This window comes from Scomber scombrus, chromosome 12, assembly GCF_963691925.1.
Source record: "Scomber scombrus chromosome 12, fScoSco1.1, whole genome shotgun sequence".
Taxonomy (NCBI): Eukaryota; Metazoa; Chordata; class Actinopteri; order Scombriformes; family Scombridae; genus Scomber; species Scomber scombrus.
In genome coordinates, this window is record NC_084981.1 from 21,356,037 (window position 1) to 21,373,133 (window position 17,097).

Consider the following 17,097-nt stretch of genomic DNA (forward strand, 5'->3'; position numbering starts at 1 on the left):
GATTTCCTACAGCCTGTGGAAATTTGCCAGTAGTGGTGAAGACAGGGATGCTTCTACTTTATGATCACAGGGGTATGAAGATACTGACAGCTATTTGGTACTGCATATGAAGAATCTAAAGCTTCAGACTCAGATCTTGTGTGTTTAAGTCAGTTTATGTTAAAAGGAGGTGAGGACGAGGCAAATGATGATTTGTGATATTTTTTCCCTTATCTCAACCTACTGGATGTGAATGCACATAGCAAACTGCTCTGAGAGAAAAGTACCACCCTTTGCTGGACAGTTACATGAATGTATTATTTTTTTCATTTTTTGTTCAAAGGAAATAAAAGATGGAGTCAAGTTAAATGCACACAATGCATCCCAAAAAAGAAGAGTTTGATTCAGCCTTTAACACAAGATCAAGAACTTGATTGATTCTGTACCAAGATTAAGAACAAGCTGCCCCATCCACACAACCATCTAGCCACATGGAGCTGCGAGGGATCCGCGGGCCAATGGGTGGCCAAGACCTGAGGGGGTTAGGGTTCGGCATCCAAGCCAGCGGGATTCCAGCCAGTTCCGTAATTACGGCAGTGCAGCAGCAGGATTACTCCGCCAGCGTCTGGCTCCGCAGAAGGGATAAACTGGAACATGTAAGTTCTGGAGATTGGAGATGGGGTCGGAGAAACAGATGGAAGGAGTCTGAAATGTGGAGACAAAGAGCAGGGAGCTAAAACATCAGTCTCTGAGTCTTTCAATTAAAATAATATGTGTTTGACTTAATCTCAAATCCATTCACAAATGGGTAGTGGAAAATAGACATCTGAAAATTCAAAAGATTTCAACTAACGTGTGTAGACTCAAAGTTGTTTCTCTCAACTAAAATACTTTTTTCCACACCAGTGCCAATGCTTGTTCTGGTGACAATAAGGTGTGAATATTGGACTTACATTTGTGAGAATAAGAAGAAGTAGTGCTGGAAACCATGCTTTGTTTGGAGCCAAATATTAAGCAAAATGGAAGGTTTGGCATAAAATGTTTGGACTGGGAACTGCTTTGAGGGTAAAAAGTGCAGATAATATTGGGAATTGTTTGGAGAGCTTTAGCAATAAGTAAATTTATCAATTGAGTGATTGACAGAAATTTAATCAGCAACTATTTCACACAAAAACGGACAACATTTTCCACCTTCTCCAATGTGATGATTTTTTGCTTTTCTCTTTTTCAGATCAGTCTTTGGTTTGTTGGATAACACAAGACATTTTAAAATGTCACCTTGGGTTCTTTCAATATATTGCTGACATTTTAACTACAACAGTTCATTTAGAAAATAATCATCAGATTAACTGATAATGAAACATATCTTTAGTTGCAGCCCTAATTGTATGTTTATAAGAAAGTAAGTTTATACTGTATCTGTTGTGTCCCACTCAAATTGTAGTGTGGATTTTCAACTGTGAACCTGCTCTTTGAAAAAGACTCTTTTTTGTTGTCGGAGATCTTTTGTTACTGGAGGAAGATGCTGTTTCTTACTCTACTCTCAGCAAAATTTTGCCAGTCTTTTATGTCAGCCACTTTTGCTTTCTATTAAAAACGAGCTGTAAGGTCCTCAGAAGACTCATGGCTTGCAGGTAAACAGCATTCTACAGAAGGCCTCTAGGTGTAGAGATTTAGTCGTGGAAAGGAAGAGAAAAGGTGCATGGTGAATATTTGATGATGGGGGGAACAGTGCCTCGTCCAGAGAGCTGCTTCCTACAGTAAGCCTGTCTGCATAACCAACTAGAATGATGAATCAGCCTGTTCCCTTTCTGCAGACCTACACACACACACACACACACACACACACATACACACACACGCACACACACACACACACACGCGCACACACACACACACACACACACACACACACACTTACACACACACAGGCACATAGGCACACACACACCAGTGTGTTTTTACAGCAAGCAGACCACACACAGAGACAAGCTATATTTCAGACAAGCCTGCAGCAGTCACTTAACCAACACAGAATTTTGCTGTTTAATTCCACACCAAACAAACACTTTCAGACACACACATGCTTGTGTATATACACACACACACTCAATGCAGACAGCTGCTACAGTTAATTTCGAGCTGTATTTTGGTAAATGTTGCCAGGGTGTTTCTTAAAAGTTAACTTTTCATCTTATTTAATACCCAGAATATGCCTCAGATATGAAAAAGCTTGTTATTAATGGAATGTCTGCAACAGACTCAGCTCATATGTTTAGGTAAACAGCAAGAGTTCCCCTGCTGACAAATTATGATAAATGGGGAGTAATAGGAGGAGAATTAAATAAGCACTTGGAAAGTATTTGCTTCAAGCACAATAAGTGCTGCTATCAGAGAAGTGTGATTCAAGTCACAACTTCAGCATCAACTTGTCAAAAATTGAGTCAGTTTCTGTCCAGTCAAGGGAAGACATGCTCTCAGGAAATCATGAACCAAAGCGACACAAAACTGATCGTCACTTGTGTTGATCGTTTCAGTGACTGACCAAAAGTGGTCTCTCCAAAAAAGGGTCTCAAATAAGTCTCTTTATAGCATTGACCATGGATATATTACACGTGTTCTTTTTCAGGATAATCAGTTTAACTTAAAAATTAAGTAAAGTGTAAAGTTAAAATGTAAAGTGAACAATTGCAGGTTTTATGATGGATTACATAAATGTTGAATTTAGGTTTGCATTTCTTTGAATACTGAAGGTGTCAAATAAAGCCTCATTACAGAAGAGTAATCACACTAACAAGTAAAATTTGTAAAGTATTTGGGGTAACTGACAACATTTGTGGGCTTATTTAGGCATCAATAAATAACACATAATGATCACACGTTGTTGGGATCGCCATAGAACAATTAAATGAGTAGTTGTAACCAACCATGATAACTCATTATGCTCATAACAAGTGGAACTATTGACAGTGAGGTACATCTATCAGTGCAAGTGTGCTCCTCATTTTAGGAATGGCTAAAACATCAGTTTGTGAGAGAAATGTGGTGAAATCTCTGGTCGTCTAATGACAATTTACTCGGAGCTTCTGTGGCAAAAGACAGCTAGCATGAAATTCTGACACAGTCAAGAATTTAGGACCAAAATCCTACAATGTGACTGCTGTTGCTATGCCATATGTTTGCAAACTAACCAATGAGAATATGAAACGAAACAAGCAAAATACACTGGCAAGCTGGCATGATGCTACGAATTAGTTCAAACTCACTCGATCGGCTTCTTTTCCCTGGTTGCAATAGGCTAATTAATCCCCTCCTCTTTTGGGATTATTTGATGGAAAGATGTGACTACGCTATGCCAAAAGCTTGTTTATTGCTTCGCTACAAAATCTAAGAGCAGCTCAAATGGACTTCTGCTGGCATCTGTTTTTTTTTTTTAAATCATAAAGCAACCATTGAGCAGGCCTCAATATCAACATCATACAGTCTCACACAGATTTCAAGCAAAACTTTTTTATACTCATCTTGCACAGTGTGACATCCTCTCAGCTTGTGAGATTGTTGTTATCATCACACGGTCTACAGACGCCTTTAAACAGTAAGTGGAGGGCCTGCCTTCTGGTGGGAAATGAGTTATTAGCCAGTATCCACCCATGTGTGTCATTTACTCACCTCCCTATTACATGATGATAAAACAACTTACTCATTTCAGCTGTTGTGCAGTGTGGTCACTGTGGTTGTTTCCCTGAAACTATGGAAGTGTGGCTAAATTAAATGAATGCTATCAGGAGTCTGGTTAATGGCTTTATAGATACTCCATTATTTGTATCTGCATTTGTCTGTACTTTGTAGTCATTAATGATAGATTATATTTCAAAGAGATAAGATAAGAAAATTACAATCCTAAATTTTTACTGAGAGAATTACTGAAGCCAAAGTGTGGGTTCACTGTATGAACTAAGATGAACTTTAAGTATATGAGGCAGCAGCAGATAGCTGGATTCAGACGCTAACTCTGGATCAAAGATGCTGAAATCTCCTGGGATTGGCAGGAGATTTCAAAGTAGAGCTGGCTCCCCACGCTTACTGCATTCTCAATTTCATGGTGACTGTGCTGATGTATAGACCCAAATCTGTGGTAATATTGGTCAAACGTACAGTATTTGGGGCCCTGAGCCTTTCTCTCCTGGATACAAAAAAAGACTATCTTAGACTACATTTATAATATCCTCAGATACTGACTCAGACTGATGATCAGGATGAGGTAGACGATTAAGGTTAAAGTTAAAGGCATTTGGAACTTTTACTTAACTCAACCTGGTGTAAAATTGATTTGTTTATTGCAGCATGCACCATGTGGCTTGATGATTTGGTTAAGTGCGACATTCTGACTTGTGTTTTTTTTTTTATTGCTTTTTTTTTCCTTTATTGTTTTTGTTTTGATTGTTAGGTTGCTCTGGTTGCCCAACTCAGCAGCAACGTCAAGGACCTTGCCTAAGGGCCTATATTGGAATTGTGTTACTCCGCTCTGATCAGGAATTTAACCCCTGATCTCCTGTGTCAATGTCAGTAGCTTTAACCACTGAGTTATCCAGTTCCATATTCCCCTGTATCATCACATCACTCAACCCTATTGTAGGTCAATGGTGTTTAATTCATAATTCATAACATTGAAAAAATACATTAAAAATGAAGCAGCAACATTTCTTTCTAGACATAATGTCCCAGCTCCTCGTAGGAACATTGTAATAAAGGGACTGTCCTTTTAAAGAGAATGATCTATGCTGATAATTAAAGGCTACAGAGGTCTCAAAGGGAATTTCACTACAATTGATCAGAGATTTACAGACATTAACAGATTCACAAAGACACATCAAAGAGTTTCTAGGGCGATTTAAACATCTGTTCCTGAGATGATCTTTAAGGATTTCCTGTTGTTACATTTAATCCCTACAAATCCCTTTGGTAAAAGGTGGTTACTCATTGGAGAAACCAGAGCCAGCTTTCCTAAAAGCTGAACAAAGCTGTGCCATTACCTGCTATTCACTTCTATTATCTGGTGAAGACTTTGGGCTTTATCTCTTCTTTCAAAGCAGCATTTGAAAGTAGTTAAAGATGGACATATTTTCAGACGTGTATTCATTTCATTTTTAATTAGTGAGTTTTATCTGACAGACATCCTCACTTTGACGTTTGTGCCATAGCTGTCTCTCAACACTTCAATAGACATGTCTTTAGTTTTCCGGTTATGCTGTCAGATGGCTTTGATCTGGCCATCAGATGTTCCAGTGTCATCGTTTTTGCTCAACTGTGGGAAAAATGGATCACTGTCTCTCTACAGTATTTCATGTCAGGTGGAAACGTTATCTGTCTAAAGGAAAATGTGTGTGACTGCTTCATTGAGGGTGATCGGAGAAAGAGATGGCTTTAGTTTTGTTAGATGGATATGTTGCTGGTGTAAATTCAATCAAATTATATAGTCAGAAAAAATCCAGATAGAGATATTTATGTATATGTTGGCCAGAGGCCTACTGTTGTCAATCATCCAACATACTCTCACAATTGTATACGGTACCAATTAAATTGATGCTTGGGGTGTTTGGCTTTCCATCAAACTTTCACTTCAGTTCAGCAAAAACTTAACTTTAGTTTTCAACCGGCTGTTCACTGCTGTCTATGTGCAATGCTGTAACGGTTGAAGACATACTGCATGCAATTGCTAACTTGTTGTCTGTCTGCACAGTTGCATCAGTTGAACCAAATCAGCAAATCAAGGACATGGATCAACACTTTGACCATAAGATATAGGTATATGAATCACTATATTTTGGTGTCTCTTGCTGTAATCAGTTTAGGCACTAATCTAAATGTTAAACAATGTTAGTGCAAAATGACTGGTTAAGAGAACATGTACTATTATACAGCATAACAATCAAAAAGCAAAAGGTATGAGAAAATACACGTACAAAGGTCAGGTGATCATAAATCATATAAATAACACGATATTCTAAGTGAGTGAAAAATGCCATTAGAACAAGAAAAAGCCTTGCATTCAAAATCAAAAGCACTCACTTGGCATAATGTCCCCTTTTGAGAGTCCTACACTATCATATATTTATTGTATTATACTGTCTGAAATGTAATGGAAATGCTAAATTACATATACCTTAAAAGCAATTTTCTATATTTTTCTTATTGTCAACAAATCTCATGTGCAGAGCCAAACCCTCAATTAACTGATCCACTGAAAATTGTTGTGTGTGCATCTGAAGTCTGACATATCTTATTCCTCTCTGTTTTAGAGCTCTGTTGTTGTCAAAGATTATTAGAAACTTGTCAGTGAACCACACTCTTGCACTGGGAGAAATGTTCCTTGAAGATTACATTCACGGCAGTTGGTTTAGAAACAGCTCCAAAGATTAATAACAGCTATCATGATTTCAGTCTCTGGAGAGAAGTTCTGTGTAAGGCAGACGCACGGAGCATGTGCAAGAATACTGTTGTGTTTACAGATCTTTATTAGCTTGTTGAGCTCCCTGTCTTTCACAGTTCAGTGTTTATTTTTAATAACCGCATTTTATTCAACAAACTGCACATATGATGATACAGTATTAATGATTCATGTTTTTCTTTTTAGACAGTTGTTGTCTACTGTCATCATGGAGAAATGATGGCCAATAGTAAACTGAGTGGCCTTAGATAGAATCATCTTCTTGTTTTAGCCATTTTAATTAGTAAGTTCCAGATTAGAAAATGTGATTGGTAATCATGTTACAGATGGTTTTATATAAAACATCAGTTTATTTATTGGTGTATATCGTACACTGTGTATCAATACAATAATTCATAGTGCAGTAATTGGATTGATCACATTTAGGCCTCAAGAACAGTAGGGGGAGCTATTGTTTAATGTTAAAAAACACAATTGTTTAGAGAAGGTAAGACTTTCATATTTAAACACTTTGAGTGCATTTTTGTGCATGAACAACCTTTTGTGTCCCCGTATGCAGATGCGTATTATACATCAAATGATGAACAACACTGACTAATTGAATGTCTCCCCAGGATGCAAGGGTTTGAAATATGCTGCCTGCCCGGTTTCTTATAAATGAGCTTTAAATTTCCCTTATCTCATTTACTCTGATTACCTGTTTTGTTTTTCTCGTTGATTGAATTTTTCTTTTTCAGTGTGCTATCTCTGACCCCAAAAGGCTGCCTTTTCTCTTCATTACACACAGACACACACACAAGTTTACTTAAGTCCCTTTACTTAACCCTAAACCCTCACCTAAACCCTCACAATAAACTTAACATAACCCTAACCCATAATGACCCAAAAATCAGCATTTTACCAACTGTGGACACAGTTTTTGTCCCCAGTTGTACAAGCTGTCCCCAATCAACTGGTCTTAAGTCTGGTTTGTGCCCCTGAAAGTGACTTAAGTCATAAACACACACACACACACAGACACACACATACACACACACAAACGATCGCTGAGACGGATTAATGGTTAAAAAAAAATCCACTGGAAGCCACACGCTTTTTCAAGTGGTGAACTAATTAGCCAATTAGCTGAAACTCATTAGACTTGGTTTCTGTTCACAGTCTTTGGGAGAGAGTTATTTTAGCTTGCAAAACTGTCACATGAGTGTGATCACGGGGTGCTCACTGATTTGTGAAATCTATATGTCAACAAAATGCCACTGGGTTAGCAACCTGGCATCAGTGACTGCAGGGAATCTCTTGCAGAGAAGCACTTGCAAGAAGCACTTTACTGCAACTTCTTGCACTGAGCTCCGTATACAAAGATAACACAGAAAACTTTCATGTTGGCATTTCATAATCCAATTTAATATCCCCTTCAGCCCATTTACATATCTTGATTTGTGGAAATGTTTTGTGTTGAATTTCACAGTTTAACAGTTGTAATATTGAAAACTTAGCGCTATCATGGTTCAGAAATGTCCCTCTAAGTCTAATAAAGCGAATGACGCAGAGCAGAGACAAAGCTCGTTATAGCTTTGGTTTGCTGCTCACGCAGTACTGAAGTGCAATATCTCTGTAAGTGCTGGGAGGGATCATTTCATGGTTTATCACTTGATGTGTTTATTACAGAGGCTCTTCTTTAAGATCTGTGTAGTTGGGTGTGTATTGGGTTTCAGAGTGTGTACTGCCTGTGTGATAATTCATAAAAGAGACTCATTGCTTCTATCAGTCATGCCAGGGAGCGCTTCCAATGCAAGATTACTTCCTGTCCACAGGGATTATGACATATAATTTACAATTTATCTGATGTTTTCATTCAATGCAAACAGGTATAGAGACTCGAGACATTGCATAAATGGAAAGCCTGCAGTGCTCTGGGGATTAAACCTTGTGGTCATATGATACCCTGATACCCTTTAGGCTGCAGGTTAAAGGAACAGTTCAGCATTCTCGAAAATAAGCTTATTCACTTTCACTCTTTCTTGCCTAGAGTTAGAAGAGAGGATTGATACCACTCTCATATCCACCTAATAACTACAGAGCTGAGGTGAGGTGATGCTGTAATTGCAATCGTTCTGGCTGTGAAAGAAAAATGATTTCTATGTGATGCCTCACTGCTCAGAAAGCATTCCAGCAGTGCAGAAAGTAGCTGTAAGGATGCAATTCATCAAATAGTGTGTAGTCATCATAGAGTGCTGGAATTGACTCGAAACACTTTTATGTTATGGTTGAATAATGGAAAGCTAAAACAAGAACAATATGCTGCAGTGTTAGCCTCATTCCAGGATACCAGCAAATTTTGTAAGACACAACAAAAGTGCAATCCTAATAAGACCTTGATAGGTCTGATAATTGGGAGTGTCATTCTCCTTTCATGTGTCATTTTCTGCCTTCTACAACCAGTATGTCTGTGCAGGCTGGCTTTAACAGCAGCATCAGGCTTCATAGCTCCAAATAATCTACCAGCAAACAGCACACATCACATGTCTGTGTGTAACGAGAGGCTAACAACCCACTGGAGAAACTACATCATTCCCCTTTATGACAAATGGTTTTCACTTTAAATGGACATTTATATAGCACCTTTACAGTCTTCTGACCACTTTATACTACATGTCACCTATTCACACGCACACTGATGGCAGAGGCTGGCATGCAAGGTGCTGCTCGTCAACATTTAATCTAATGCACATTAACACAAACACACTCACACACTGATGATGCAGCCTTCAGGAGCATTTGGGATCCAGTATCTTTCCAAAGGACACATTGTCATGTGGCCTGGAGCAGTCGGGGATCAAACCACTGCTCTTCCAATTAATAGACGACCTGCTCTACCTCCTGAGCCACAGATGCCCTAGTGTGACGACTCATGAAGCACTTTAATGGGCTTCAGTGGAGTGTTAGGTGCAGAGAAAGATTTAAATTAACCTTTACATTTCCTGTTTCTTGTCATCTTGGATTGTAAGAACTTCTAACATGTTGTTTAACTAAACATGATATGTTATAATACTTAACACCCATTAGTTCATGGTAAATTGGATAGTTTTTAAATTAAAAAACTTCTTTCACACAAAAAAGTTAGGTAATGGTCACGTTCAGACAAGTAAAAACAGCTTTAATTTTATTAATGTCAAGTTTAAGTAGCTTTAAAATTTGATTATGGTTGGGCAATTAATACAGTTTGTTTGAAGGTTTGGGAAAGACTGGCTACAGTTATCAGAGAAATTGAAGCCAAGGAAAATTTCACAAAGAAAGAAAGAAGAAATGTCTTGTATGAATTGGGACTGAATCCATGTTAATCAGCCAATATAAGCATAGGAAGTCTAGCGTAAAGTCAAATTGTTGTTGTTGGGTCTTTAAAAAAAAATACTTTAGCATAGCAAGGACATTTTGCTCCTTTGTTTCAGTTAATCTCAAATGTGTTCTCCAAAAATCACATTAACACTTTCATTTTGGGGGTGGCTGCTTCTCGGTATCCGTATAATGTTTTGTCCATTACAGTAATCACATTTTCAAGTGTCCTTAAGAAAGACAGTGAACCCTAAATTGCTCCTAATACTTGCTACCATACTTCCTCAGGCTGCATGTCACCACTGGTTTACTCCAATCCATGGTCAGCTGAGAATTCATTAAATCTTGATATAATTTTTGTGCAAATGAAGTATGAAAAAGAGAGGAAAAAAAACAAAAATTCTTAAGCAACTTTACAACATGTACATCTGTCCCATCATTCCAATTAGAGACTGTTTCTTTTCTCCACACCCCTGAGATCTTGCAGTAAAATGATTTAAAATCCCCCACAGTATTGCCCGTAACAAACCACCATCTGGTGCATGTTCTGTTTGTGTGTTTGTTGAAGTAAAATCACATTAAGCAGATGGTATTGTTTGTGAGCAAAACTATTTTCCCAGCTGTCATAATCTGACAGCAACCCCCAAAGTAACTGTTTGGACATGTTGGTCACGCACGCACACACACACACACACACACACACACTGGACTGATTTGTTCATGTCTACATCAGTCGTGAAAATCAGACAGGCATAAACACAATGCTGTTGAATTAATCAGTCCCCATTTCATTCTTCACAGTTTTACTTAAATATCAAAAATGTTAAGAAAGTAGAGACATGAATCTAATTAAAAGCACAGAATCAGTACAGCAAGGATGAAGGGTAAAAAACAAAAAAACACATCAGCATGCAGGCTGGCCTCTAACAGTGCTAGCTGACACTGACCAAAGAGAGGCAGTAGCTTGACCTTTCATGATGCTCAGCATCTGACGGCTCCCCTCCCCCCACCATCTGCCTGAGGACATGGCAAATGAAAGCTGGAGCTGATACCTGAAGACTGGCTGTGAAATTACCTGAGCCAGTTGTTTTTACTTACACACACGCATGCACGCACACACACGCACACGCACACGCACACACACACACACACACACACACACACACACACACACACACACACACACACACACACACCAAAGTCTCCTGTCAATATAAGACAGTGCCAAGTGAAGAATCCCTAGTTTTCTATTGTCAGCAGTGCCATGTCAGCTAGAAACTCTCAGTTCTGCAGTGCAATATAACACTGCCAAAAAAACTATCCAACTAATACTGATGGATGGCAGTAATGAGTCCTGGTTCTGCACATTTGTGTAGGGAAACTGACACATCCTATCCTTGAAAGTGTCTTTTAACAAACAGGAATCAAACCCATCTCTAAAAATGCCACCATAGAGAGATCTCCTGCTTGCAAATAAGAGCTCTGTGATTGTGTGAAGTTGTTCTTGTGTCTTAAATGCCTTTCATTTGTTGTATTTTTATTTATAGCTAATAACCAGCTGCTAATGTAAGGGCCTAGTATCCCCACAGGGATATAAAAGATCCTATGATGTGCAGCACAACAACACACGCAGAGAGAAATATCAGAGTTCAGAAGCAGTCACGGCAGGTAGGAATGCCGCTGAGACTGTCATATATTCTGACATCGACCAATTAATCAGCCTCAGAGAAGTAATTGAGCAGTAATCCACCCTCCCTTAGAGATTTTACAGTAAATGAGACGTGCAGATATATTCTATACATTAGACACACATGGATGAGAACAATGCTTCAGGTTTGAAAGCCACTTTGATTTATGCCTGTGCATTAACCTTTGGCACTTCTGTGCTCACTGGTCTTCATAGATTCATAGCAGACAAGAAGAAGTGAAAGTGACAGTGAGCACAGGAATTATCCCAATGGCCAACTCTTGTAATTTAGGAAACAGAAATATCTCCCAGTAGATCATTTTCTCCATGTGAACTCAAGTGGTTGTAAGCAGCCAGCATTATCCAAAACAAAAAGTGTTTTTTACCATATGAAACTATTACTTAATACAGGAGATGGAGAACTAGTATAATGGTGGAAGTGGTCAGAGCTGCTCTTAAGTATACCAGTTAAAACTGTACTTTTGAAATAGTTGGGATTATTTACTTTGAATTAGGATAAGAATTAAAATGTAAGTGGAAGAATTCAGAGACTATATTCCTGTCCATTATTGTTGAAATAAGGAATACAAATATCCCATAATACAGAGCAAGTTCAACAATCTTAAACTTGTGCTAACAGTTGTCCTTGTAGATTTGCAAGTGATTTGTGGCACTTGGCTATGTGAAGTGTATCTTACACTAATGGTGTTTGTTTGCAAGCCTTTATTGCCAATGCAGTAAAGTTTTCCTACGCGGGAGGGTAATAAGCTGCAGGCATAACAATATTTAAGTGCTGTAGAAAGCTGAGTTTCTATAATACCATGAATAATCTAAGTCTTTTTTCCTTCACTCTTCTCTTCTCTTCTCTTCTCTTCTCTTCTCTTCTCTTCTCTTCTCTTCTCTTCTCTTCTCTTCTCTTCTCTTCTCTTCTCTTCTCTTCTCTTCTCTTCTCTTCTCTTCTCTTCTCTTCTCTTCTCTTCTCTAAAAAGCTCTCACCTCTGAAGTGTAACAGCACCTTCTGTTGGACATCCTGTGTCAGTACACAGCTGCAGGGTGGACAGACTTAAAAATATTTAATATTCCTCCTTCTGCATCTGAACAGGAGCTGCACAGCATTTCAATGTGCTCAGAATATTCAAACTGCATACTAAAAGGACTGAACTTAAGTACATTTTTCTAACATTCATATTCTTGAGTTTGTGATTCACTCTTTAATACCATGCAGCATCTCTTTCTGTACCCTACACATTTCAGTCTCAGTCGCAAATGGGAACAGAAAATAAGACGCCAGGAATTGCTGTGCAAACAAGCCCGTAGTCACTATGTGTGTGTTTGCATGAATATTTGTATGTGTCCCCTGTTACTGCACACTTGCTGACTGCATTGTATGTGGTCAAACAGAGAAGCAAAAAAAAAAAACCCAAAATAACCAAGAAAATTAAAGCTGCAAGCAGTGATGAATACATGATAGAATCCCAGGACCACCATGTTAGTGTACCAGATGCCCCCCCCCCCCCCCCCCCCCCCCAGATGCCCCCCCCCCCCCCCCCCCCGATTCAGTAGGTATGGAGTACCAGGAGCATGAAAAAGTATGTGCTGTACCTTGAGTTTTTAAATATACTTTGTTACATCTTTGCACAAGGAGTATTCATAAAAAAGTAAAGGACATTAAAATTGCAAACAGCAATGAACAGGCCCTCGCTCCCCCATGCATGTCAGGCTGCCACGCAGTCTGAGGGCAGCAGGCAGGTAAATGTCTTTGCACCCGGGCTTTTATTGAACATTGCGTGAAAGGGTTAAATGCCACTTCCTGTGTCCACTATGTGGCACTAGAGCACCTAGAAATGATATGTTGTATTTTATAGTGTATGATGTGGAGAACACTCCATGTGAATTTCATGTAAATCAGATGATGTTTGTCATATGAGGCTGACCTTCTGTGTCCAGTAGGTGGCGCTATGAATATGAGTCAATATTGACACATAGACGTGTTCAGTGTGGGACCCTCATCATGCGTGAGGAATTTGGGGCAGATTGGACAATGTATGTAGGAGCTATAAGGACTTCCTGTTTTATGGCGAAACATCGAAATTTGCAGCACTGCCACACCCACCAGGTATAACAGAGACTAAGGATTTTGATCACTTTTCATTATCAAGGTCTGAAGATGACATGAGTACATTTGAAGTCTGTAGGCGGAGTTCATTAAAGTACGAGGCATGAAAATGGGAAAGATGGCAGCAAAACACAACTTTGAATCAAAATGGCCGACTCTTGTTGAACTTGGGTTATGCCTCCAAGAGACTTTTTTGTGCGTCTGGCCATAATACATATGCATACCAAAAGTCATTTGTCTACATCAATCTGGAAAGGCTTCAACTTTGAAACTTTAAAGGGGGCGCTGTTGAGTCGTTTTGTCACACCCATGTCAAAGACCTATATAGAATGTTTGCTGGCTGCCCTCCAGATGTGTGTGTCAAGTTTCATGATTGTAGAAGCACCCTTTGCTTGTCAAAAAAAGCATTGTATTTTAATGGTGTAGAATGTGTTGCCATGGCAACAGCATTTGATTATGGGTCATGAGCTTCAGGAAGTAGCATCAACAAGGTCTGACATTTTCACTCAGTCAATTACAGGTGTATCTGCTTAACCGACTAGGAGTAAGTAAAGTCAAAGTCAAAGAATGATTATTACTTCCTGTTGCCAGTAGGTGGCACTATGGCTGTCACTGAATATGTGCCTGAACATGTCTTCAGACCAGGATTCTTAACAAGTATACAATTTGGAAAAGATCAGATGGGGTCGAGTTAAGTTATAAGGCTTTGAAATGTCATGGCCAAACATCTAAATTTGCCACACTGCCACGTCCACCATGTAAGACACAGGCAAAAGATTTTGATAACTTTTAATCTCCAAGGTCTTTAGATGATAAAGACCGAATTTGAAGTTGGTGGGGTCAAATATCCAGGAGAAGTTTGTTAAAGTATGAGGGCTGGAAATGGCAAAAATAGTGCCAAAATCGCAACTTTGAATAAAAATGGCCGACTTTCTGTTGGACAGACAGTTGGAGTGTTGTCCCCCTAACTTTTCTGTGCATCTGGACATGATAAAAGTGCATTACAAATTTCATTCTCATACGTTAATCTGGACAAAAGAAATTCACATTTTAAAGTGTCCTAGGGGGTGCCATAGAGCCATTTTGCCACACCCATTTCTGGGACCCATAAGATATCAAATTTCCACCAGGTCTGACGTGTGTGCAAATTTTCATTAGTTTTCGTGCATGTTTAGGCCGCCACAAAAAGTGTTTGGTTTAAAGAAAAAGAAAAAACAGAGCTTTTCCTACAGATATAATAGGGCCTTTGCACTGTGAAGTGCTTAGGACCTAATAAAGTGAACATGGACACAGAGATAAAGATTTGGGCTGATATTACACGGTGTAATAGTATTACTGTTTGCAAGTGTTCTACTGCATCAGCATCAATAAGACAATTTCCTCTACATGTAGATCATGTCTGATCTTTCTGAAGAAAACTATAAGAATTGCTGTGTATACTGTAAGTGAGGGTTTTTTTTAAACCACAAAGACATTTATTACTGTAATTGGGAGCAAGGGCAGGGCAGCTCAGCAACATGCACTGTACGATAAGGACAAGCAAATGGACAGTAAAAAAAAAAAAAAAAAAAAAAGAGTAGAGCCGGACCATCTATTTATTCTCTTCCCTCCCTCTGTCTGTGTCCATATGGGAGAACAGCGAAATGTGAGCTTTCTATTAGAGGGAGAGGGTGGGGAGATAAAGAGAGAGGGAGGGAACAGGAGAGTTAGAAGGAGGGGGACGAATACACGATATGGTGAGACGAGACGAGAGGAGGAAAGTGAGACAGAGAAGAGCAGGGAAGGAAGGAGGGAGGACATGAAACATATCAAGAAGAGAGCAGAGCAAGATGATAGAAAGAATGTGAGTTTAGGATAAATAGATAGATAGATAGATAGATAGATAGATAGATAGATAGATAGATAGATAGATAGATAGATAGATAGATAGATAGATAGATAGATAGATAGATAGATAGATAGATAGATAGATAGATAGATAGATAGATAGATAGATAGATAGATAGATAGATAGATAGATAGAGGCAGACAGCTGTTATGATTTAGGTGTGTCCTTTTGTTTTCTTTTCTTGTTTTCCTTTTGAGTTTTCATCCATTCATTCACATGACAGCAGGAGAGGCAAGGATGAGCATCACTTACCCTCTCTGACACACACACATGTGCATTTACAAACACATACTGTACATTTTCACTGCAGAGAGGGACGGACTCTCCTCCCCTCAGACTCAAGGGGAAGAGAGAGAGAGAGAGAGAGAGAGAGAGAGAGAGAGAGAGAGAGAGAGAGAGAGGGAGACTCACACACACTCTCTCTCTGTCTGTTTCTTTCATCACACACTCTGAAAAGCACATGTGTTTCATGGACTGGCAACAGAGGGATGCGTCATGAAGGTGAGCTCTCATTACTTTAAATTGAACGGTTTCCTAGTTGTTACAGAGCGTGTGTGTGTGTGTGTCTTATTGTGGATTACTTACTTTGATGTATAACATGTGATGCCAGCAAAACAAACCTACCTCCTGTCTATCTGTCTTCCTTCCTAATTAGTCTTAAAATGAGAACAGTATTGTGTTCTCGACCTGTGTGCTGTAGATGAGAAAGTGATAATGTTTCTCGATGGAAGTGTCAGGTATTCTGGCTGCTCTTTGGCTGCAACTGTCTCACACTCAAGTGGCTTTTTATTTGTGAGTGTGAATGCAAGTATATGTGTGTGTGTGTGTGTGTGTGTGTGTGTGTGTGTGTGTGTGTGTGTGTGTGTGTGTGTGTGTGTGTGTGTGTGTGTGTGTGTGTGTGTGTGTGTGTGTGTGTGTGTGTGTGTGTGTGTCTGGAGAGGCAGAGGTTGTTTCTAAGAATCAGAATTAATATTTCCATAAAAAGCTCCATTAGTTGGTACCTCTACTTTTATCTATTGCGCTGATGTCTATATTATAGAAAGAATCTTAAAACCATCTTCATGTGTTTGTGAGTCTTTGCATGCCTACAGTACTGTGCACACTCATGCATACTTGATTACATCTAAAAGAAAGTGCTGATATTGACTTGGTCTGGTGAATATTTAAGTCAGTAGTTAATACTGTGTGCTGTGACTGTTGTACACTATATAACCACATCTACAGTGTAAAATTACATGCAACACTGTGGCAACACTGCAGCATCACAGCTCCTTTGGTGCTTTCTTACCTGTGAAGTGTATCTCTGATGGTGGAAAGAGGCAGTGTAATGATGGAGATCTCTTTGTGTAACACTCAACTGTATGTATACTTGGATAATTATTTAACTACTGTTAAATAAGTATGTCAGCTGATATTATTTCATTAAATATTATGTCATATTGGCACATAGTTGGCTACATGGTGAAACTATGCAATGGCTTTCAGTGGAGCTCACTTTTTTTATCCAGGGGGAAATTTGGGGTATTTTGCAAGTAAGTAAGGTTTTCTTTTTAATATATCTGTTTACTGACTAAAAAACAGAAAAATGAGTAATGGTGATTTGGAGAAATGTGGAGTAATGGGACTAATTACGTTTTTTCTTCTGA

The 17,097-nt window shown here is 38.9% G+C and overlaps 1 protein-coding gene across 1 annotated transcript in view; it reads left to right on the plus strand.

Annotated features, from left to right (window-relative positions):
* Window positions 1-470: 470 nt before the first annotated feature.
* The window catches only part of LOC133991841 (inactive phospholipase D5-like), a 59,631-nt gene continuing 43,004 nt past the window's right edge, over window positions 471-17,097 (plus strand). The window contains exon 1 of the mRNA XM_062430418.1: window positions 471-635. Coding sequence (XP_062286402.1) covers window positions 471-635 — 165 coding nt within the window. The remainder of the gene's footprint in view (window positions 636-17,097) is intronic.